We start from the raw sequence: 26,429 nt of genomic DNA on the forward strand, positions 1-26,429 counted from the left end.
AAGGTTGTAATAGTTTAGCTGAGAGATGGCAGAGATAAAAAGCAAAATGCAACTTTGAGAATGAACAAGCAAGGGGTAGGATTTGGTGACCAGCTGTTTGTGGTGGGAAATGGAGAGAATTGTGTCAAAATTAGATTGTCTTCTCTACAGACTGACAATGGTGGAATCATCAGTGTGATGGAGGAGGGAGAGAGAGAATAGGCATTCTGGACTGTTATTTTTTTATTTTTCTCTGTGTCTTTAGCCTTTCTAGCTTGTGGTCTAATTAATTTTATTTAATGATTTTCTACCTTTTATTGGTGACTTACTATTTGGCTTTGGGATTTAAAAAATCAAAACTCATTTGGCTTCATTTATGTTATGGATTGTTGCTTTTATGTGCCTTGCAGAGAAGTTGTTTTTCCATTAATTGTGCCTATGATGGGTCATCCATTCAGTTATTTCTTCATTTCAGCATATTAAGCACTATAAATGTTAAACAGACTTGTACTGTAGATAATTTCATTTGATGCATGTTTTGGTATAGTGGGAACTTGTGACATAGGTCACATGAATTAAGTAACACCATGATCCTGCATTCCGGTACACACCTGGAACTCCCATCAAATTCCACTGGAGTTGTGGTCACATAAGGAATATTGCAAGTGTGACAGGGCACTACTTGTAGCACTCTAGTCACTGAACTTGGGTCACTGTAAAGAGTGCAGGCTTAAGTGAAGATAATTAATCAACTTCTTCTGGGGATTACTGGGCTAATTGGGCGGAGATTACTGGGCTAATGGGGCAATTGGCTCTGTGATTGGGAGGATATAAAATGGAGGAACAGCAAAGAGGGGGCAGGCTCAGAGGGTGAGCCTAGGCTGAGGAGTGAAGGCTGTGTGGAAGTTGTCAGGGTAGTGACCAAGGTGCCCGGTGACATCAAGGAATATGGCATTAGCTGATGTGGTGAGAATCAGAAAAGTACCAAATAATGATACACTTTTTAATGAGGCTGTTCTATATCTCTGATTTTTCACTGTTTAAGATAGTAAGGAGCAGATCCAAAATCCACTGAAATCAATTGGTGTCTTTCCATTGAGTTTAATGGGCTTTGAATCGGGCCCTATAAAAACAAAGAGAGCAGCTCCCAGACTGGAGAGATTATATGAGCCACTAGTGAAGAATCAGGTAGGAGGCGGGGGATCGGCAAGGCACCTTGCTCCCACCTGTAGTGCTGCCCCACTCCCCCTTGATCCCAAATCTAGGAACAAAAAATGGAGGCCATGCTTACAGGATGGGAAATTCTACCCTGGGAGGCATTGATTCTGAAAAAAATATAGTTGTCATGATTCACCTACCAAATTCACGGCTATGAAAAACATGTCATGGAGTGTAAAATCTGGACTCCCCCAGGAAATCTGGTCTTTTGTGTGTTTTTATCCTATACTATACAGATTTCACAGGGGAGACCAGGATTTCTCAAATTGGGGATCCTGACCCAAAAGGGAGTTGCAGGAGGGTCATGGTATTGCCACCCTTACTTCTGCTCTGCCTTCAGAGCTGGGAGGCTGGAGCGTGGCAGTTGTTGGCTGGGTGCCCAGCTCTGAAGACAGCATTCCACCAGCAGTGGCACAGAAGTAAGGGTGGCAATACCATACCATGCCACCCTTACTTCTGTGCTGCTACTGGTGGTGGCTCTGCCTTCAGAGCTGGGCTCCCGGCCAGCAGCCACCTCTCTTCAGCTGCCCAACTCTGAAGGCAGAGCCACCGCCATCAGCAGTGCAGAAGTAAGGGTAGCAGTACTGCAACCCCCCTAAAATAATCGTGTGATCCCTCTTCAACTCCTTTTGGGGTCAGGACCAGTACAATTACAACATCATGAAATTTCAGATTTAAATTGCTGAAATCATGAAAATTATTATTTTTAAAATCCTATGACTGTGAAATTGACCAAAAGGGACCATGAATTTGGTAGGGTCCTAGTCATGATGGGTAATCAGGTGAATATGAGCTCCCAGTGCAACACTGTGGCCAAAGGAGTTAATGCAATCCTGGGATGCATAAATAGGGGAATTTTGAATATGAGCAGAGAAGTTATTTTACCTCTGTATTTGGCACTAGTGTGACTACTGATGGAGTACTATGTTCAGTTCTGCTGCCCACAATTCAAGAGGGATGTTGATAAACTGGGGAGGGTGCAGAGAAGAGTCACAAGAATGATTAAAGGATTAGAAAAAAATGCCTTATAGTGATAGACTAATCAAGATCAATCTGCTTATTTTAAAGAGAAGGTTAAGGGGTGACTTGATCACAGTCTATAAGTACCTACATGGAGAACAAATATTTAATAATGGGCTCTTCAGTCTAGTAGAGAAAGGTATGACATGATCCAATGGCTTTAATGTGACTACTCAAGCAAATAACTTGTATGCACAACTAGGCCTGTATATTTTCTCAGACACATAAGTAAGTGTACATTTTGGCCCTAAACTTTGACACCCAGAAATGGAGGCCATCGATTAAAAACTCTTTTTTTTTTCTAATGACAATCTAATTAGGTAGCTAATGCTACTACATATTATTAGTGGAATTGTGGGACTTTAATTATAATTTTTAAAATATGTAACCAGAAGCTTTGGAGACATGCAGACATATACATACCTACACTGCCCTTTGAGTTCAAGAATTGGGGCCCAGAGGCAGGAAACAGTACAGGGGTAGGTGTGCCAAGGATCAATCAGTGTCATCACAGTTTTACTTTGGTATAATGCTACTTGCTAAGAGTAAGTGGATAACGTTTATCTCTAGCTGTAATCGTTCAAATGATTCCCCTTTTATACAGTTTCTTGACATTAAACTGCAAGTAGGAAACCCTTTTTTTCCATATCTAAGAAGAATGTATACTTTTAATACTGACCCCCCTATAACTCCCTACCTCCCTCCCAAAAAACCCCATGAGGGCAGATGGAAACTTTTTATGATTTAATTAGATTTTTTTTTTAATTTTTGCCACTTATAGGTAATCATAAACCTTTCATCAGTAAGGATGGTGGTTTAACATACTCTCTTATCAATACAAGAGTGTAAGGGGATAGTAAATCCATGCACTGTGTTCAAAGTATTAAACTATTGTTGCTGATCTTTTAGAGCCTCTGCTTCTTTCAGAACTGGTCTATTGTGATCTCTCCTTTATTAGACTTATTAAAAAATAAAACACAGAAACACTTTGCTTAAGCTGAAACATCAAATCAAATAATGTAAAATACATTTTTTGATTTTTAGTGGATATAGCGAACATCCAAGCTCCAAACTAGCAAAGCAGTCACACCTCATGATTAAAATGTCATCTGAAATCTGTATTTCATGTCTGACAGACTTTTTTTTTAAATGAGATTTAAAGTACAATTTTCAGAAGTCTCTAAGTGACTTAGCAATTTTACGTATCATTGAAAATTAATGTGACTTAAGCTCTTACGGTCTTAAGTCACTTTTGAAAATGGGACTGTAGAACATCTTACCCCTGGCCACTTTGAGATATATATACCTATTCTGTACTCCCTACATGGACACAAGTGTTAATTAATACAATTCTTTCTACTGCACAGGTTCCTTAAACGTGCATATATATATATATATATGTGTGTATATATATATATATATATATATATGCAATAATATTTAATTGTATGTAGAGTGGTATAAAAGTTCAAAAGAGTAATCTCATCAAGGCTTTGGGTGCCCTTCCATAAATTACATGAAACAAGTAAAATTGAACAGCCAGCAGAACACAACTCCTCTGCATCACAGATCAAACTCCCAACAAAACTTACCCTCTGCAGCAGCCCACTGCCTATGTCACTCCTGCAGTGTGTCCTCAAGGCTAAAAGACCAGGACTATTTCGGAGTGGGGAGGACATGGGTTAGTGCTGAAGGCCCCCTACTATCACCCCTCTTTCTCTCTCTTGAATCAGGAGAATCCAGCTTGAGCTTTTCCAATGAATGTGAAGGTGGCAGTGTGGCATGAGGAGAAAGATGGTCTCTCAATAGGATAGGTCTAAGCCAGGGGTTGTCAATTATTTTTTATCAAGGTATAGTCAAAGTCCAGACACTAGAAAAAAGAAAAAAAAATAACAATGATAATAATAAATGCAGGATGCATTCAAAAGCATCTGGTAGTATGGATTTGGCCTGTGGCCCACCTATTTATTGACTAGCCCAGTTTTAAGCCATTTAAGGCCTTATAGCTATACATACTGTGTGACATTCTAAGCCCTGGTCTACACTACGAGTTTAGGTCGAATTTAGCAGTGTTAGATCAATTAAACCCTGCACCCGTCCACACGACAAAGCCAATTTTTGTCGACTTAAAGGGCTCTTAAAATTGATTTCTGTACTCCTCCCCGATAAGGGGATTAGCGCTGAAATTGACATCGACGGGTTGAATTTGGTGTAGTGTGGACGCAATTTGACGGTATTGGCCTCCAGTAGCTATCCCAGAGTGCTCCATTGTGACCGCTCTGGACAGCACTTTGAACTCAGATGTACTAGCCAGGTACACAGGAAGAGCCCCGGGAACTTTTGAATTTCATTTCCTGTTTGACCAGCATGGCGAACTCAGCAGCAATCAGCAGCACAGGTGACCATGCAGTTCCCCTAGAATGTTTCTATGCTCCCCCTATAATCTCCGTTCCTGAGGTTATAGCAGATTAGAAGGCGAAAAAAACGCACTCACAATGACATGTTTTCCGAGCTCATGTAGTCCTCCCGCACTGATAGGACACAGCGTAATGCATGGAGGCATTCAGTGGCAGAGGCCAGGAAAGAATTGTTGTGTTTGCTTAACGGCAAAAGTATCATGCCTCGCTAGCGATCCTGCCTGAACCAGGTCACTGTGTCACATGCCCTCCGCGCTGTGTCAGTCTTGGGCAGGGGCATGACCGCTTTGTGAGCAGGACGACCATAGATATAGACATTGCATTAGGTAGCTTCTGTAGCTAGAGAAAACAGTCCTGTGCATTCAGCAAAGTCTGTGGCAAAAAAAGAGAAGCCCCATGGTGTAGTGGTTATCACATTCACCTAACACACAAAAGCCCCATAGTGTAGTGGTTATCATGTTCACCTAACATATGAAACAGCCCTGGTTTGAAACCGGGTGGAAACAGCTCACTGTTCCTTTTTCTGACTCCCCTCCTACATTTTTAGTCTTAGAACAAACCACGCTGTGAAATTTTACTTTGAATTATATCAATTATGAGTTAAATAATATGGAAGCTTTCTCTAAGTTATAGTCCCGGGTTCCTTACCCTTTCAGCTGCTCTGATAAATTAACATTTTTGTTAGGGGCAGGGGAAAATTTTCATGAAGCCTTTTATAGGGACTAAATGCTATCTAGGACTCTGAAATAATCTTAACGTGGCCCATAGAGTGCAATCCTTTGTTCTGGATTTGTCATTCCACAAATTGAACTGCTCCTTACTACTGTCCAGGCTTCATGAGCCATGGGAGCAAGGGGCAGGCTGTGATAGGTGCGACCACGCAGTGCTGACGGCTGGGAGAGCAGCCTGAGGCAGAAGCCTCCAGCTCGCATGATATTCCAGGCAGGACTGAATCTCCATGAGATGAAATTTAAAGAAGAGAATGACCTGGAGTCACTCCCATTCGGTGCTCTAAGAGGAGGATAGCCGTGTCCGTCTAGGCACCTCGATCGACCTCACTGAGGTCTGCCAGCTGAGCGGGGCTGAGCAGGACCCCGGCTGGCAGGAGCCGGCGGACGGAGCCCCAGACCGGCAGCGCCTGAGCCGCTTAGCCCGCTGTCAGTCTGGGGCTCCGTCCACCGGCCCCTCTCAGCCCGCTGCCTGCCTGGGGTTCCAATCATCCAGGCAGGCAGCGGGCTGAGCGGGTCCGGCGGACGGGACCCCGGAAAAAAGGTGCGAAACGATTGTCTGACGTTGCTTTCATGGAAGGGGAGGGGTCTGACATGTACCCCAAACCACTTGCGACAAAGTTTTTGCCCCATCAGGTATTGGGAGCTTAACCCAGAATTCCAATTGGCAGCAGAGACTACGGGAACTGTGGGATAGCTACCCCCAGTGCACCGCTCTGTAAGTCGATGCTAGCCATGGTAGTGAGGACACACTCCGCCAACTTAATGCGCTTAGTGTGGACATACGCAATAGACTATAAAATCGAATTCTAAAAAATCGACTTCTATAAAATCGACCTAATTTCATAGTGTAGACATACCCTTAGATAAAGCATTAACCCTGTAATGCTATCTTCCATAAGTCTATACGCTAATCAAGAACTACTTTTTTGGGTAAATAGTGACCAACAGAAGCAAAGGGCTCACAATTTAGTTCTAAGCTATTGTTGTTGTTGTTGTTATTGTTATTATTTATTATTATTTTTTAAAAAGAGAAGAACTCATCTTCTATTCCCCCCTCCTTTTTTTTTCAATATGAAATAGTCTGATTGGATCACTCACCCTGGTTGACACAGTCCTATTATCAGTGAATTACCCTGTTTCATAAGTGTTTTGAATCAAACTCTGTGTGGATGGGGAGGGGGGTCGTGTTCTATAAATGCAACATTTTCAAGAAGACTCTGGAAACAATAACGCATGGGCCAGAGAGACATTTTGAATATATTCTTGTAAACAGGTGTAATCCCTCAACTATGAACACACAGCAAGGAAGGTGTGGAAACGCCGTTTGCATCTGTCTTCCGCTATAGATGCCATCATAGCTCAAGTTTCTCGCTCATGGTGGTTATAATGGCTCCAGGACCCGTTGGGATATGCTAATAGATGTACAGTCCATACTTTTACATTTGCTTCCTCTTTCTCTCACTCTACAACAGGCTTAGTACATCCAGGGTGTTTGGTCACTTGACTGATATAATTAGAATATTTTAAATCAAAAGTAGAAACTGAGCAAAAGGCGACACAGGAGTGTTGAGAAAATGTCATGTCTTGCAATTTACGTTCAAATTGCCCCGGGAATCTTTGTCCATGCGTTAACATGTTTTGCGTCTACGATTAATATTTTTGGAGGGGGTGAAGAACTATAAGCTCTAGTCGCTGTTTACTTCAAGTTCAGCTCTAATGACAATACATTCCGTTTTATTTACTCTTGCTGCAGCTACTTTACTCGCAGAGCAGCTTTAAGTCTCGGAGGCGGGAGCTTTAGGGGCCGCTGTCAGGGAAGCGTCGCCTTTCCCTTTCCCTTTCCCTGCGCGCCGCGGGGTATCTCCGGAGCGTTGTCCCTCCCGCTGTGCTCACAAGACGCCGCGGGTTTTGCCCTGTTTAAGCAGCCGCGCGCGCCCTGCTCCTAACACGCCGCTCGCAGTCTCAGGGGAGTTGCTCTCGCCCAGGTTACAGCCACCCAAGCCGCCTTCTCTTCCCTCGGTGAGGGCGCTGCGCCCTCCCCCTTCCCTGCTCAAGGCTAAGCCCAGCTGGGCCAGGTGAAGCATCCCCTTGGCACCCGCAAAAAGTTCCTGGGAGTAGAGGGCGGCCGGGTTCAGTCAAACTTCCCCGTCCCTCCTGTGACTGCGCATCTCCCCGCGCCCGTGCGGGACTAAAGGTCAGGGGTAGGGAGCGCTTTTGCTGCTGTAAATCCTCTCGCCGCCCCCGCTTGGCCACCTACCACCCGGGCTCCCCCAGAGGGCAGGGGCGACACAGGGCTTCAGTGGGACAACTGGGAATCGTCCTATGTCGCGCTGCGGGGGTGAGGGAGCCGCAGGAAGCCTCGCTCGCTCCTCGGCCCTGCCCCCCTCCCGCCGCCGCCCCGGCTTCTGGGTGCTGCTGCCCCAGCGCCTGGCCCAGGCTGCTCCGTCCTCCCAGCTGCTTCAGCACCTCGGCCAGCGAGCGCAGCCTGCGCACCCCGCCCGCCGCCCAGGCAGCGGGGGCCGGAGCCAGCAGCAACGCACCGCCGCCTTGCGGGTCTCCGCCCTCCAGCGCGCAGCCACCAATGAGCGGGGTGGGGAGGTGGGGGGCCCCTTCTTCCCGCCTCTCTAGTTAAGGCCGCGGGGACCAGGCTGTAGCTCAGTGGAAGGGGCAGAGGTACGCACGGAGCGAGCGGAGGCTGCGAGGGGCAGCGCAGGGCAGGGCACCCCAGCTGGAGTTCACCGTGCCGGCGGAGCAGAGAGACCCCAGGTGCACAGAGCGGGGGAGGGAATTAGGCAACAATAAGCAGCTGACCAAGCCGCCACTGCATCCGAGCAGCACCTAGGGCAGGCGGACGGTCCCAAGTGCAGAGCAGCAGCAGCGATACTATGGAGCAGGAGAAATATTTGCCCGAGCTGATGGCAGAGAAGGACAGCCTGGACCCGTCCTTTGTTCATGCAATGCGCCTCCTGGCTGAAGGTAAGACTTCGCTCCTCCTGGCGTGTGTCTTGCCTCTTTCACGCTGCCTTGGTGTGTTCTTTGCCAGGGGACGTGTGCTGCCATGTACAAGCAACCGGAATCCTGCGCCTTGCCTTGGACTCAGCCAAGGCATTCCGCGCCCTAGAGCAGGCATGCAGATGACCCCCCCCTTTTTTTGGAGGGACCAAACCTCTCAGATGGGCTAGATACCAGCAAAGATTCTTGAGACTTGCTATCGGGACGAGGAATGACTAATCGGCTTAGCCATCGCAGGCAGTGGCATGAGCAAGAAAGTGCAGCGTTCACGGAAATGCCCACTTCTGAAGTGGGAAAGATGGGGGAGGGCGCAAAGTAAATTGTGATCAGCACATTGCTAGTGAGAGAGTGTGTGTATAGGAACTATATAGTCTGTATTTCTGCAGCCTTTCTCAAGTGCAGAGCTGCTGTTTAAGCACGTCACTCACAGGTTTCTGTAGAAATATTGAATACTAGAAAGGAAATCAGAATTTCATCGCTGACGATGAAACACTATGGAAGATGTTATTCCCTCTCTTGTGTCTACTGTACATGGAAATAATCAACGATCAGTTGCTTTGCAAAGTATGGATTGTGTTTTATATGTTTGTTGTAGTAAGGCAGAGAACATTTATTATATAGGGAGATGCATATTGTCCCCCGGCTCTATTAGCAATAGTTTCCAAGCTTGTTCACGACTAGCTCCTGCTAGCCATTGTATGGAGTAATTTATAACATTAATTTAGCAAATATCAGCTTTGAGAATTGTATTTGTATATAGTAAAAATGTATATTTTATTTTTCAGTACTGGAAATGCCTGTCTTGTCATGATTTGTAATTAAAATGATTTATTTCATTGAGCAAATGAGGTATTGCAATTGGGTAGGTTCTTTAGGTAGGGCTTTTATATGGTTCCTGATTTTATTTACACAAAGACAGATGCTAGGTTCTCATTAAACTCATTACATCTTGTTTTTCATGTTTAAGTATCATGTTTTGGTTTATATGATAACAGCTAAATCCACTACTATATGTATAATGCAGCATTTTGTCAGTTGACTTTTCTGTTTTGTATATTCACTGGATATGGCATATCAATTTCATGACATCATTTCAATAAGGACTTGATGCATTTCTCTTAGGTTTGTACTGTGATCTAAAGAATTGTCTTGACACAAATTGGTCTTCATTATATCATCAGTGCTTGTGATTTAACTACATTTTGAGACAGCTAAATTACTTAATTAGGAAGACTTTAAAAACTTTATCTTTCTTACTACACTATATTGTTAGTTATTGACTACAGGCCTTATTGTACAGGACTTCAAGTACAGAAGTAGTACAATCAGTTAAAGTCTCCTTATGCTTTCTGTTGGTTTTTCTTGTGTATGTTGTTGATTCTTTAAAAGATTGTCTAAATTGGATACAGATGTAAAAGAGAAGTAGTGACAATGAAGCATAAATCAAAATTCTGTATCCAAATCTGAAATGAAACTAAGACAAAGAAACCTGTAATGAGTTCATAAAAATATTACATCACAAATGTAAACTACCCTAAAATCTAGGAAAGTGAATAATTTTCCAAAGTTCCATATGTCTTTAAGCAAATTCATAAGCATTTAAAACTTTTTATGCTAGCACTTAAAACAATTCTTAGGTCAGCAGCCTTCATATTGTCTTTCTTAAATACATGGTTTATTGACTGAGAATAAAGTTAATGAATCTAGATTTTTCAGAGTGCTTCTCTCTGATAATGGGAAGTCCAGCATGAATAATGACACACATTTAGTATACTTATAATACCTATCTTGCTGCTGCAGAGATAATCACAATAGTTTTTACCTTTGGTATACTAATTTGCAGATGATGAACCTAAATTCCTTATTGCTCAAAGGGGCGTATTTCTTGCACCCTGCAATTTGATCTTTTCCCAGCAGGGGGAAGTATCTACTGAAAGAGTGCATTTGAGAGAGAACACATGAAATAAATAATTGAAAGTGTGGAAAGTATAGACAAATAAAAACTGGATTTGCAGTTCGTGCAAAGGTAGCATTTCAGACAACTTTTGAGATTGAGTAAATTAATACTTTACTGGTTTCTTTTGAGTGTAGCTGGCGCTGAGTGTACCTGAATATTTAAAAAGACAACGGTAAGTTGTCTCTGGAAGCTGTAGAGAATGCTAATATAGGATTCACACCAGATACCTGATATTAACCTTCAAAACACTATCTGTCAAATTTTCTAGAGATCCATTTTAGATTTTTACATAAAATGAGTATTGAAACAGTTTAATTAAAGTATGAGAGCAACTAGTTAAAGCAACAGGAACAAATGTACTTGTTACTACTGGCTATAAATAACAGTGCCAGAGATTTTTCCTTTAGAAGGGAAGTATGTACAGTAGACATAAATTCATCTGGATGCCTCACAGGTAGAACAACACTGGATAACTGTAAAAGGTTTCCTACACCTCTGAGTTTCTATGGGATGTCTATATTAAAGCCACAGCCTCAGATTCCAGATTTTGACTGTATGAAAAATAATTTATGAAAATCTTCATAGCAGCCAGCTACTCTTTTTAATTACTGTTTATCATGCCTCTTGATTGTCAATTGATTTCAATTAAATGCACAGTACTGTAATGTTCTCTCTTTTTTTTCTTCAGAGTTGAGAGCCTATTGCATTCACTCTGACTTGAAAGTGCTGTGATTTGTTGATGTCACTTGCTAACACCTGGATGTGAGAGTAGATAATATTATGGAATCCTTAGAAAGGCATACAGGAGATAAACACTCCATAAATACAATTTCAATTTAGAGCACCTTATTGCATTATAAAGATTATTTTGTTTCTTCAACAACTTTTCTAAAGAACATTATATATCTTTTTCATTGTGTATAACTTATTTAAAATGTGACTATATATTTTCCCCCTAATGTCTTTTTCCATAGGTAGAGAAGGGGTTCGTGCATATGTAGTTAAAGTCTGGGGACTAGATAGTCAATGCTAAGCACACTCAAACTCCATTTAACTTAGCAAAGATCGAGGGCAATCAGCACCCAACAAAAGTACAGAGCACTATTATTATACTGCTGGAACCCCAACCATTGTGGTAGACACTGAGATAAAAATAGTAAGAGACAATCCCTGCATTAAAGAACTTATATTCTTAACAGACAAAGGAAGTATTTTCTCAATTTTTGAGATGTGGCACAGAGCAATTAAGTGACTTGCCCAAAATCACACAGGATGTATGTAGCACAGTCTAGAATAGAACTGAGGTGTTCTAATGCCCAGTCCAGCGCTTTCACCACAACATAGTCCTTCCTCAGTATCATTATCCTGCTCCTGTAGAGATGACCCCTATATCCGACTGGAAATAAGACATACATTTTTAAGTGAGAGTAATTAGCCATACGTACAAGGAGAACAAAAATTTAGTAGTGGGCTCTTCACTCTAGCAGAGAAGAGTATAACACATTCCAATGGCTGGAAATTGAAGCTAGACAAATTCAGATTGAAAACCAGATGTAAATTTTCAACAGTGAGAATAATTAACCATCAAAACAATTTTTCAAGGGTCACAGTGGACTTTCCATCACTGTCAACTTTTAAATCAAGATTGGATGTTTGTGTAAAATGTATGCTCTAAGAGTTATTTAGGGGCAGTTCTATGCCCCGTGTGATACAGGAGGTCAAACTAGATGATCACAATTGTCCATTCTGGCCTTGGAATCTATGAATCATGATCACACCATTACAGATGGGGAAACTATTCACAAATATTTTATTAGAAAAACTTGTGAAATATGAATATTCAGGTCTGTAATAGTTTATTCAATATATTTCCCCCAAATTCAAATAATTTATTAAAATAATATCATCCAATCAGCTTTAAATACAGTGAAACCTCTGCTAATTGTGGCTGCTTATCCTGGTCTATCAGCCAGTAAAATCCAAGTCCCTGAGAGAAGGTTTCTCTTTATTAATTATACTTGATTATGCAGCCACCTATTATAAAAGTCAGAATAATAACAAGCTCTTTGATGGCTCGTATTGACAGATTGCACTGTAAATTGGTTGTAGTTTAACTTTTTTTTTTACTGATAAATAAGATACTACTGCTTCTAGTAATATTCCCCATTAGTATATAGGAATAGTTAATACTTGTTCTAAACAAGTATTATCTGACCTATCAATAAAACAGTAGGAAAATGTTTTGAGCTGTACCCTGCACCTTCCATATATAATATTTGTTTGTATGCCAGTAGCACGAGGGCCCCATGTGACAGGTGCTGCACAGAGTCTAGGTGAGCACATGATGTGATTTATGTGGTTTTTTAAAAAACTTTTTGCATGAGTCTAAACAAACATGAAGATGATTAAAATATCTATGAATATGTATGAAAACATGCTTGTGTGATTCATGATGTGTAAATGTAGGTGACCTATAGCAACCTACAAGCTACTAAATCATCTTTTGCTTTTTTTAAAACTTCTGTCTTACAACGGTATTATCATTATTTTTAGTAAGAGAGTGTCAGCAACTGGACATTCAGTTAGACCATCATTGTAGAGACAAAAATTGCCTGCAGATAACTCAAATATTGCATGGACTATGCATGTATGATTGTGAAAATGTCTTGCAAGATGTGATGTAAAAGACACTTGCATGCTCACCTCTTCTAGCACAAAGAGTACAAAGACCCAAGGGAAGAAAACCCAGTCAAAACAAAAATACCTGCCCCCAATGGAAATTTCTATATAATATATAGAATGATAGTCCTATATTTCATGACAATACAGTTAGCCTCAGATTTTCAAATGATGCCCTGAAGCCAGTGGGGATACAACAATTTTTCATGAGACAAAGATGCTGTCAGCTTGTCCCCTAGGTGCACAATCCTGTGTGTCTCTTTTCAACCCCAGATATATCAACACAATCCTTTGATCTTTATTAATAAACCATACACCCTCCTGCTGTGTGCTTCTTCCCATAGATTTCATGATCTGTTGTTTATTTCGCCATCTTGTTTAGCTAGTAACTTCATATGCAAATAGCCTTAGATTGTGAGACACACAATACACAATAAGAGATATACACATCTGGTACCCTCCTCCCACCCTGTCTGAATAGAACCTGTCAGAGGCATGTCACTTCCTGGTGACCTGTCTTTAACTTCAAGGATTTAAGAACATCATTTCCAGTATAGATGCATAACTTCTTAAATATTATCTATTCATACATTTTACTATGATTATGATGACCAGTGGGCTCTTGGCAGAGCCCTTACATGCCACCCTGGCATGAATTATTGTGCATATAGGTGATCCAGGGGATACCTGTAAAACTGTATGCCTCCTGTGCCCTCTGCCAGTTGGCACAAAGAGGTTCCTGGGTTACACTGACCTCCATATAAGTCTTGACGTAGGCCCCATGCCTGCAAATTGTTCTATGGGGTCAGACCTTGAGTTTGCCCAGAGCCCCATTCAAATAAATTGGGCTCCATATAGGCTCACTCTCATCAAGCTCTTTGGAGGACCAGGGCCATTCATTCAACAGTTATAAAGTCATACGGCCTCCAAATCCCTTGAGCCTTACTGCTATCATTGACAGAAGCCTGCAGTAATTGCTGTAGCCAGCATCACAATTATTGGCTCAGTATATTTGCATTTTGCCTCCTACCAGATTAATGTACTGGATCTACTGTACAACTAACAGTATTTTATTTTTATACCCCTGGAAATTAATTTGCTTTTTATATAACAAGGTGGTTTGGGATCATTAATATATATTTCTAATATGAATCTTGGGGCAATAATACGGTCACTGCATGCAAATTACTTTCCCTTGTAATGTCTAATGATATGAAGATCATATCTTTATCGAAGATGTGAAAGATTATTGGTTAATTCTGTGATTACTTTAGTTAGGCCTCAGACACGTCTGTAATTTTTATTTAGTAGTATATAATAAGCTATTAGTCAAATGATATCTTCAGTCTTAGCAGCAATGATAGTTTATTAGTTCACATTGTCTAAATATAGTTTTAACTTAAAATGAGATCAATATAAATGTTAAAGCAAACTCATACGTTAATATAATCTACAGTCAATTTTTCTGCTATTCTCCTTTTTTGTGTTTTGTGTGTGGGTTTTGTTTGTGTGTGTTTTGCTGATGTTTACATCAGGTGAGAGGATATCTGAGTTGACAGAGAAGGAAGATTGTATTAATCATCATTTATTTTGTTGTCCCTGGAAACAGAGTAAATAATTAGAAGATTGACTTAAGAAACCATGCAAATTCTCCTTAGCATTTTAAAAGTTTTGTGTTCATTGCAAACAATGATTTTAGGTCAGTCTTTAACATTTTGCCTAAGCTCATGATTGATCTACATTTTTGTTTTTATTAAATGAAAAGAAACAAGTAGAGGTAGTGCATGTTAAATACTATCATTATGTATTATTTTCTAAAGTGTAGTAATGTGCTAGGCATTATGGGCCTGATCCAAAGCCCATTGAAGTCAGTGGGAGTTTTTCTTTCATAGCCCTTAATGGGCTATGAATCAATTGCTATACAAATATCTTATGCTATTGGCTGAGAAAATTAAATATAATGGTTAGAATAATAAACAAGGTAAATGGAAGTACTTTTATACTGTAGCATGGGTTTTTTTAATGGGATAGATCAGTTGGACTACTTAGCTATTCAAAACAGGATGAACATTACCAAACATTATATACTTAGAAGTTTAACAGTTTCACAAAGTATTTTTGTCTTTTGCTGTATAATGCAAGGAGTGCCCTGAACATACGTCACTTTAGGGAGTACTAAATAGACTACAACTGTTAAAGAATGACACAGGTGAAGCTGCCTCTGAAGCTGCCTCCCTCGGCCCACGCCGCTTCCCTCAGCCCCCATTGGCCTGGAGCGGCGAACTGCGGCCAGTGGAAGCCGCGATCAGCTGAACCTGCGGATGCGGCAGGTAAACAAACCGGCCCGGCCTGCCAGGGTGCTTACCCTGGCGGGCTGCGTGCCAAAGGTTAATAATATAATAAATAAATAATAGTATATGGAGATATACCTATCTCCTAGAACCGGAAGGGACCCTGAAAGGTCATTGAGTCCAGCCCCCTGCCTTCACTAGCAGGACCAAGTACTGATTTTGCCCCAGATCCCTAAGTGGCTTTCTCAAGAATTGAACTCACAACCCTGGGTTTAGCAGGCCAATGCTCAAACCACTGAGTTATCCCTTCCCCCTCAGGTTGTTGATCCCTGTTATAATGCATAAATGTGGAAATGTTGGATAATTTCATGACTAATCTTTATTAAGATGCAAACACAGTATATGCAATTTGTGCTCCCAGCAGCAGTACCCTAGACTGAGCACACTGACTGGGTAAAATACTATTTTTAAAAAATATAACAGCCATTATATTGAAATGAAATGAAATTATCCCAACCGCAGTCCAGAGGAAGGCTAAGTCTTCCGCACAAAGTGAGTGATTTTTAACTGTATTCAATTTCAAAGCTCATTCCCTCTCCCTCAGTTAATAGCACTAATAGGGAGAAGAGTTTAGTGCTTCCCCTAGCCCCTAACCCCCTTCATCTACTCATTCATTTTGTAGAGATATGAAAAGTAAAAACTTTTTTGAAAGAAGGGAAAGGAATGGGAGGGGACTTACTAAAGTGTGTATAATGTAAAATATTTGGCCTAAGGGTGAGGAATATAGTGTAGCCACCAGGGAGCAGAACTGATTCTACAATGCATTCCTTAGGAGGCTGCATATATCATGGGGCTTTGTGGTCTGGCCAGACAAACTAGAAGTTTGAGATAAAGTTTGAAGTGCATAGTACAGGGAGGGGCCTGGCCTGGATCCTTCATAATACTAAACACCTTGGTCAAATCCCCTTTAACACTTCTACCATAAGTTCCAGACAAAATAATCCTAGATATTACCATGTCCTTTAAATCATAGAACCATAAGACTGGAAGGGATCTTGAGAGATCTTCTAGTCCAGTCTCCTGCACTCAATGCACTACTAAGTATTTTCTAGACCATCCCTGACAGGTGTTTGTCTAACCTGCTCTTAAAAATCTCCAATGATGGAAATTCCACAACGTCCCTAGGCAATTTATTCCAGTGTTTAAGCACCCTCACAGTTAAGAAATTTTTCCTAATGTCCAACCTAAACTGCCCTTACTGCAATTTAAGCCCACTGCTTCTTGTCCTATCCTCAGAGGTTAAAGAGAACAATTTTTCTCCCTCCTCCTTGTAAAAATCTTTTATGTATTTGAAACTGTTATGTCCCCCCTCAGTCTTCTCTTGTCCAGACTAAACAAACTCAATTTTTTTCAATCTTCCCTCATAGGTCATGTTTTCTAGACATTTAATCATTTTTGTTGCTCTTCTCTGGATTTTCTCCATAGCCACCAATGGCTATTAGCCAAGACAATCAGGTATGCAACCCCATGCTCTGGGTGTCCCTATACCTCTGACTGCCAGATGCTGGGACTGGACCACAGGGGATGGTCACATGATAATTGCCCTGTTCTGTTCATTATCTCTGAAGCATTTGGCATTGGCCACTGTCAGAAGACAGGATACTGGGCTAGAAGGACCATTGGTCTGACCCTGTGTGGCTGGGTTCCTATGGTGAAATACCAGGACCAAATAGCAGTACCAAACTGTTTTAAATGACTTGCCTTTCTGAATTCCCTTTTGACATTGTGGGTGCTAAATAGATTATGATAAAGGTAAGGATAATTTTAACAGGTGTTCCTCCATCTCAATCTTCCTACAACTTTTCAGAATGAAAGAGAAGAATAATGTTGGATACGTAATATTTATTTTTCTGATATATGTGCAGCACAAAAGAACTACCAAGCAATTTAGGCTCCCCAAAAGTGTATGCAATTATCTCCCCAGTGTTGGTATTTAAATTATTAGGGGTTATTAAAACACATTTTTAAAATGAGAAGGCATATCCCCCTGATGGTTTGTGTCTGGATTTAGGCATATATGTGCAATGTGTGTGCAGATGCTCATGTACCTTTTTGTGTTCAAAGGCTCTTGGCAATTATTCTTGTCCTTCTGTGGTCAGATTTTTTTCCCCTTTTCTTCCCCACTCTGATTTGCACTGCAATGGTTTGATTGGTGTTCAGATAGGCTATTACTACTGCAAAGTGACCTGTGTTTTGCATTTTTTTTATTCAGTTTTGTTTTGTGGTGCTTCTTCTGAATTATTGTTAATATTAGTGTTTGGAGTTTTTTGCCTACCTCCATCCAAATTTTGGAGCAATTTGCAGAAACAGCCTGTAAGGAATAAGTTAGTGATCTAGGGTAAAAGAACAAGGAGCACTGAAGGTTACAATGTCAACAAGGAAAGTGAACAAAGAGGCATGCAGGCTATACTTTGAGTCCCTAGTTCCCCTTCCAGAAGAATTAAATTGCCAAGTAGACCATGGTATTGTAGTATGTACACCCAATACCGATCTGTGGCACTACAAACTATCTATGGCACAGTTAAAAACACTGTTGGTGCTTAAAAAGTACGAGTCATCTGAAATAATGTGTCTGGAGTAAAAAAACAGTGACAGCAGAAGAGTGAGGTTCTGGCTGTTTTTTCATTCTTACCCAAGTTATGAGATAGCACATTTCTACAGTTAACCATTTGTACTGTTAACTCAAGTAGAAAGTTTCTGCAGTAAGAGAGGAAAGAGAAATCTAATTAGAGAAAAAGCAGAGAGGAATGAGTTTGAAATACACCCAGGACAATGAGTTTAATGCGATTCTGCAGCTTTATCAGACCCAACAAAATCTAGAGCTGGAGATGGAAATTAATTGTAAACCAGTAGCAATGCTCCATGGTTTCTTCCTTCTTCTTGATCTATACCTCTCCCTATTTCTCACAACCTTTAGTTATTTGGAAGATATTTTACTAGGTACCAGTAACAAATATCTTTAAAAGGGAGGTGGGTGGGGAAAGGAACAGAAAAAAGAAGGAGAAGGTAGATAAAAAGTGAAGGAGAATGCAAGGGTGAGAGAGGAGGAATTAATATAAAAAAAGAGGATGGAGATAATGACTCAAAGAAGGAGGTGGAGAGAAAGCTAAGGGAGAATTGAATAAGAAGTTCAGGGAATTAGACAAATCCCAATTTAAGAGGTGTAATAGATTCAGTCACCCCCACCTCAGGAAACTGATGAAAGCCAGAAATTTCCAACCTTTCCATTATTTTAATTTGAAAGTTTAATAGGGAGGTCTGAAAGCTTACAATTAAGTTTTGATTAATTAAAATGAATAGATAAAAGCAGCTGCTAAGCATTTAAAATGAACTGCATTTATTTTAATATAAAATAAGGAAAGAAGGTTCAAAGTCCTATTTTAACCTTCTGCAAACATTCCATGAACAATTATGACTTTGAAATTAGTGTATTTGGCTGTGGGTTAGGGGACATGTTATAGGTATCTGTACTGTGCATGTATATACTTATGATTAAACAATAATTACTTACACACACACACACACACACTTCCAACCATAAAGATGCTGCCAAAGCTGTACAAATCAGCCACAGAAATCTCTCCCTTGTAACAGAAGTTATAAACCTTTTGAAATATTCTGATTAGACAGATGACAGTCACTATATTTGGGTATTATATTTTAAAAGCTATTACTGAAACACTGATTCACTTTTTATTTAAATTCCTTTAATGTGTAAATTAGAATTCCTTAATCTTCATGGTAGCTTTTAGTTACACAGTTTGAGATTGCTTCTTTTTTCTCTTAATGAACCCTTTCAATTTTGCATGAGACTATATCAGTATTATGAACAAAGTGACCTGGGAAGGCCCTTATTTATTTATTTATATCAATAGTCTTCATAACAGAGATCAGAATGCTTGTCTAGGCTCTGATCATCATTTCCTCTTTGTTCCTCCAACTTCTTCCTTCTACACTGCCCTCCTCCAGCTTGTTCAGAACACAGCTGCCAAAATCATCTTCCTAATCCGTCACTAAGACCATATCACTCCCTTCTTTAATTGACTCCCTATGATGGGTTTACAGCAGGGCCGTAGCAACAAAGAACGTGGCCCCCTCCGAACGGTGGCCCCCTCCGAACATATGTCCGGGTGGGGCCCCTTACAATGCAGAAACTGGAATGCGGTATTTATTTTGCCACTTTTAGGGGCCCCCTTCCTTGCGGGGCCCCCTCCGGTCGGAGGGTACGGAGGGCGCTCGCTATGCCTCTGGTTTACAGTACTGGGCTAGGGAGACCTCACCCCTCAGCAGCTGCAGGGTATGCTCCTGGTGGAAGGAAAGTTTAAATGGACCCTGGTACCCCAAGGGAAGGAGCTACAGATTGAGCCAGGAAGTGAGGCTGATGTCTGAAGCTGTGAGGAGAATGACAGTATCATTGCTAAGGCTACTCTGGAAGCAGTGATACAGAGTCCCCTACCCCGACATATCTTTGGGAGCTGGAAACTCACAAAAGACTGCAAAGAATCAGACACTGTCCTACTGAAAAAGTGGGTATTCCTTAGCCTGTGACCACACCCCAAATAGAGGAGCTGTAGCCCAGTAGGAAGTGACCTGGGGGGAGTATAACTTGGGGTGGACCCACAAGTAGTCTGGTTAGTGTGACATCTTTCCAGGGCCCTCAGTTGGGATGTGATGGAGTGGGAAGGGCTGGGTCTCCCTACCTTCCTCCCCTGTACCTCTACCATGATAGAACCCAAAGGGTTGTGGAAGAGAGACTCAGGAGGAACTGAGCCTTGCCACATATAACTTGGCCAGAGCTCCCTCTAGAATGATCAGGCCAGAAAATGCTGTGAAGCCACTGACAGGCAGCTGGCTATCAGACTGATCCAGACTCCCCCTTAAGCACTGTATCACATTTTATACTTCTTGTCCTCGCCTTCAAAACTCTTAACTACTCCCCTCTTGAACACAGACCTTTCCTCTCACTGAGTTCCCTTCAACTCTTCTGTTCCACCAAGTATGCAAGTCTTGATGCCTTGTCAGCTTTCTCCTCCCTTTCCTATCTCCAATGCACTTTTCCATGCTGCTCTCTCTATATGAAATACCATCCCAGTTTTCTCAAGTCCTTAAAAATATGCTTTTCCCATAAAAGCCTTCAAGTAGTGAGTTTTATCCTCACTTCTGGACTTCCCAGTGTGTCTCATCTTCTAAAGGTCTAAACTAAACTTGTTGGGGAAAGCATTCATTATATTTTATGTATAGCATATTGCCAAGAACACTGTTGTTGTGTCAATTAGACCCTACTTTTCAATAACAATAACATTTTATATTATTATTTATTGATTGATTTTATAATATTTGATTTTTGAAAAGCAAACAACATACATTTATTATGCTTGCATACAGGCAAGGTTTATGTGAACAATTGAGTTTTCGTTATTAGTAGATTTGAATTGCAGATATGTGATTCATTTGCTGTGGACATTATGAAATTCATCTTAGGTGGTTAGAAGTATTTAAATCAGCAGCTTAGAATAGAGTTTCACACTTGTATGTATAGCTCAGTGGTTCCTAAACTGGTTTGTGGACCATTTATGGTCAACGGAATGCTTGATCTCTTCATTTTCTTCAGCTGCATTTATAGATGCCCCGGGTCATTTTTGCAAAGAGGAGGCTGCCTGTGAAAACAGCTAAAAATGAAGAGAAGGAGCTAGCCTAGTTGTTTTTACTGTAAAGGAGGAGAAGGGGGAAAGGAATGGTTCTTGTGGACTGGAACAACTAATGGAAATGGACCTGCCAGCTAGGGCAGGAGAGGAATGTCATGGAGAGCTGCAGAGACAGGAAAAAGTCAGTGGTAGAAGAAGACCAGGTGACTGCGTAGTGTATTCCAAGGGGACAAGGGAACCAGGTGACTGGAAGGAATGCGCAGAGGAGTAGTGTGGGAGGTAGGAACAGAACCTTTGTGAGAGGGAGACAAATGAAGATTAAAATGATGTTGTGATTTCCTTTTTCCAAAAACATCATAACACTTATTGCATTAAGGACAATACAAATCCTAAATACTTTCCAATTATTATGTTTTCCATGTAAACAGTTGTTGTACTTGCTACATGTGCTGTGTGTTTACAGGAGGTCTGTTCAATGGCAAATGATAAGGTTGGAGATCCTCAAGACAATCTCTCTAATAAGGCATAGTGTACACTATGGAAAAGGTTGTCATCTCTGCAGGCTATACCTTTTGTCCATACTCATATCCCTAATGTGGGACTGGATGATTTTAGATAACAGAGCTGATACCATATTAAAATAAAATATAAATGGATCCATCCCAAAGGCCTGATTCATTGGCTTGGTTGTACAGTATGGTGTTGAGTATGTGCTCCATCATATCTGACCCCTCATAAGTACTCCGTGAACTTGGCACTTCCTATGTCCATAAGAGTGGGTCTGACCAGGTCTTTGAACATTGTGCCTCTTGATTAAAGGAAAACTTATAAACATTTTGATCTGTCCTCTGAATTAGAGTTGCTATTATTCTAACTAAAATGCTCAAACTACCATCACAATTGGCACTACCTTTCTGGCAGTGTCAGAGAGCTCAAGGAGTGATTGAGGTTGAAAATTCAACTATTCTATCTCATCTATGGTATAAAGGTCATTCCAGAAAAGGAATCAGATATGTTGAGAACATCTTGGAAAGCATGTTCAGCTGTTGTATGTTTTATGGCTAAACAGTGAATTACAGTCTCCAGTATTCAATATGGTACATTTCATATATAGCGAACTTTCATATATATTTTTAAAAATAACTTCTATATTATCCACAAATTATATTAGTTTCTAAGCTGCACATTTGCCAAAAGTCCACTTCAAACTGTAAAGGGAAATGAACTAAAAAGAGGTAACAAAATGACTCTCAATTGAGAATTCTGAGGGGGTAAGACTGGTTTGATTCACTATCAGATCTTGAGTCTCATTAGTGACATGCATAGTAAAATATTGATATAACTGAAATGAGCCTGCTAAATGGGGCATTTAAAATTAGAATAAAGATTAGTTTTCTCATTTATTTTATATAATAAATACAGTGATTAAAAAATATTGTAAAACATTTTAAAGCAAGGTCACCATTTATTTATTTCAGGGATTTTTTGGCTGGTTTGAAGATATTTTACCATTTATACTAGTGTCCAGTAAAAGGCAGGACAGGAGAATCAACCTGAATATTGATAGGTAAAGGTATATATTGATCATAGAATCACAGAAATGTAGGTCTGGAAGGCACCTTGAGCAATCATCAAATCCAGCCCCCTGCACCGAGGCAGGACCACCCTGACAGGTGTTTGTCAAACCTGTTCTTAAAAATCTCCAGTGATGTTGGTTCCACAACCTGCCTTAGAAGTCTGTTCCAGATCTTAACTACCCTTATCATTAGAAAGTATTTCCTAATATCTAAGCTAAATCTCTGTTGCTGCAGATTAAGTCCATTACTTCTTTTCCTATTTTTAGTGGTCATTGAGAACAATTAGTCACAGTCCTCTTTATAACAGCCCTTAATGTATTTGAAGACTTTTATCACATCCTCCTCAGCCTTCTTTTCTCAGGACTTAACATGCCCAGTTTTATTAGTGTTTACTCAGAGATCAGGGTTTCTGAATTTTGTATCATTTTTATTGCTCTCCTCTGGACTCTCTCCAATTTGTCCACATCTTTCCTAACGTGTGGTGCCCAGAACTGGACAGAGTAGTCCAGCTGAGTCCTCCCCAGTGCTGAGTACAGTGTGACAATTACCTCTTACGTACAATTATCCTAATAATAAATCTCAGAGTGATATTAACCTTGTTCACATGAATCACATTGTTGACTCATATTCAATTTGTGATCCACTATAACCCCAGATCCTTTTCAGCCAGTGGTATAGTTTATACAATTTTATAATTGTCCATTTGATTTTTCCTTCCTAAGAGGAGTACTTTTAAATTATCTTTATTGAATTTCATCTTGTTGATTTTAGAGCAATTCTCCAATTTGTCCACGTTGCTTTGAATTCTAATCCTGTCTTCCAAAGTGCTTGCAACTCCTACCAGTTTGTCATCTGCAGATTTTATAAGCATACTCTCCACTCCGTTATCCAAGTCATTAATGAAAATATTGAATAGTACTGGACTGAGGACTCAGTCCTGCAGAATTCTACCAGATAAACCCTCCTAGTTCGATAGCGAACCATTGATAGCTATTCTTTGAGTATGATCTTTGAACCAGTTGCATCCACCTTATAGTAATTTCATCTAGACCAGTGGTTTTCAAAGCTGGTCCACTGCTTGTTCAGGGAAAGCCGCTGGCGGGCTGGGCCCGTTTGTTTACCTGCCGCGTCTGCAGGTTCGGCCGATCGCAGCTCCCACTGGCCGCGGTTCGCCGCTCCAGGCCAATGGGGTCTGCGGAAAGGGTGGCCAGCACATCCCTCGGGCCACGCCACTTCCCGCAGGCCCCATTGGCCTGGAGTGGTGAACCGTGGCCAGTGGGAGCTGCGATCGGCCAAACCTGAGAACGCGGCAGGTAAACAAACTGGCCCGGCCCGCCAGGGGCTTTCCCTGAACAAGTGGTGGACCGGCTTTGGGAACCACTGATCTAAACCACATTTACCTAGTTTGTTTATGAAAATGTCATGTGGGACTGTGTCAAAAGCCTTACTAAAATCATAATGTATCACAGGGATTGGCAACCTTTGGCACGTGGCCAAACTAGCAGGGGTTGCAAGTCTCCATACAGTTCCCTTTCTAATTCTTGAAAAGATGGTGGATCTGATTCTGAACTTACTTACTCTTGCACAAGCAAGAGCAGAATTTAGCTCCACATTATTTTTAAAACTAAGAACTGTAGATAAAAGGTGAAGTCTGGTTCCATGTTCATATTTAATAGATTCATAGATTCTAGGACTGGAAGGGACCTCGAGAGGTCATCGAGTCCAGTCCCCTGCCCTCATGGCAAGACCAAATACTGTCTAGACCATCCCTGATAGACATTTATCTAACCTACTCTTAAATATCTCCAGAGATGGAGATTCCACAACCTCCCTAGGCAATTTATTCCAGTGTTTAACCACCCTGACAGTTAGGAACTTTTTCCTAATGTCCAACCTAAACCTCCCTTGCTGCAGTTTAAGCCCATTACTTCTTGTTCTATCCTTAGAGGCTAAGGTGAACAAGTTTTCTCCCTCCTCCTTATGACACCCTTTTAGATACCTGAAAACTGCTATCATGTCCCCTCTCAGTCTTTTCTTTTCCAAACTAAACAAACCCAATTCTTTCAGCCTTCCTTCATAGGTCATGTTCTCAAGACCTTTAATCATTCTTGTAGCTCTTCTCTAGAACCTCTCCAATTTCTCCACATCTTTCTAGAAATGCGGTGCCCAGAACGGGACACAATACTCCAGTTGAGGCCTAACCAGCGCAGAGTAGAGTGGAAGAATGGCTTCTCGTGTCTTGCTCACAACACACCTGTTAATGCATCCCAGAATCATGTTTGCTTTTTTTGCAACAGCATCACACTGTTGACTCATATTTAGCTTGTGGTCCACTATAACCCCTAGATCCCTTTCTGCCATACTCCTTCCTAGAAAGTCTCTTCCCATTCTGATGTGTGAAACTGATTTTTCCTTCCTAAGTGGAGCACTTTGCATTTGTCTTTGTTAAACTTCATCCTGTTTACCTCAGACCATTTCTCCAATTTGTCCAGATGATTTTGAATTACAACCCTGTCCTCCAAAGCAGTTGCAATCCCTCCCAGTTTGGTATCATCCGCAAACTTAATAAGCGTACTTTCTATGCCAATATCTAAGTCGTTAATGAAGATATTGAACAGAGCCGGTCCCAAAACAGACCCCTGTGGAACCCCACTCGTTATACCTTTCCAGCAGGATTGGGAACCATTAATAACAACTCTCTGAGTACAATTATCCAGCCAGTTATGCACCCACCTTATAGTAGCCCCATCTAAATTGTATTTGCCTAGTTTATCGATAAGAATATCATGCGAGACCGTATCAAATGCCTTACTAAAGTCTAGGTATACCACATCCACCGCTTCTCCCTTATCCACAAGACTCGTTAGCTTTCTTCGATAGGATATCAGATTGGTTTGACACGATTTGTTCTTTACAAATCCATGCTGGCTATTCCCGATCACCTTACCACCTTCCAAGTGTTTGCAGATGATTTCCTTAATTACTTGCTCCATTATCTTCTCTGGCACAGAAGTTAAACTAACTGGTCTGTAGTTTTCTGGGTTGTTCTTATTTCCCTTTCTATGGATGGGCACTATATTTGCCCTTTTCCAGTCTTCTGGAATCTCTCCCGTCTCCCATGATTTTCCAAAGATAATAGCTAGAGGCTCAGATTCCTCCTCTATTAGCTCCTTGAGTATTCTAGGATGCATTTCATCAGGCCCTGGTGACTTGCAGGCATCTAACTTTTCTAAGTGATTTTTAACTTGTTCTTTTTTTATTTTATCTGCTAAACCTACCCCCTTCCCATTAGCATTCACTAGGTTAGGCATTCCTTCAGACTTCTCGGTGAAGACCGAAACAAAGAAGTCATTAAGCATCTCTGCCATTTCCAAGTTTCCTGTTACTGTTTCTCCCTCTTCACTGAGCAGTGGGCCTACCCTGTCCTTGGTCTTCCTCTTGCTTCTAATGTATTGATAAAAAGTCTTCTTGTTTCCCTTTATTCCTGTAGCTAGTTTGAGCTCATTTTGTGCCTTTGCCTTTCTAATCTTGCCCCTGCATTCCTGTGTTGTTTGCCTATATTCATCCTTTGTAATCTGTCCTAGTTTCCATTTTTTATATGACTCCTTTTTATTTTTTAGATCATGCAAGGTGGTCTTTTGCCACATTTTCTATCTTTCCTACCCAGCGGAATAGCTTGCTTTTGGGCCCTTAATAGTGTCCCTTTGAAAAACTGCCAACTCTCCTCAGTTGTTTTTCCCCTCAGTCTTGATTCCCATGGGACCTTACCTATCAGCTCTCTGAGCTTACCAAAATCCACCTTCCTGAAATCCATTGTCTCTATTTTGCTGTACTCCCTTCTAC

General features: G+C 41.0%; 1 protein-coding gene across 2 annotated transcripts in view; it reads left to right on the top strand.

The window, feature by feature from the left end:
- The first annotated feature begins 8,234 nt into the window (after positions 1 to 8,234).
- KHDRBS2 (KH RNA binding domain containing, signal transduction associated 2) overlaps positions 8,235 to 26,429 on the top strand; it is a 600,826-nt gene continuing 582,631 nt past the window's right edge. For both annotated transcript variants that reach the window (XM_026653013.2, XM_026653007.2), the window contains exon 1: positions 8,235 to 8,341. In XM_026653013.2, coding sequence (XP_026508798.1) covers positions 8,251 to 8,341 — 91 coding nt within the window. In that variant the 5' untranslated portion in view covers positions 8,235 to 8,250. The remainder of the gene's footprint in view (positions 8,342 to 26,429) is intronic.

This window comes from Terrapene carolina, unplaced genomic scaffold (assembly GCF_002925995.2).
Source record: "Terrapene carolina triunguis isolate 2854851 unplaced genomic scaffold, T_m_triunguis-2.0 Scaffold42, whole genome shotgun sequence".
NCBI lineage: Eukaryota > Metazoa > Chordata > Testudines > Emydidae > Terrapene > Terrapene triunguis.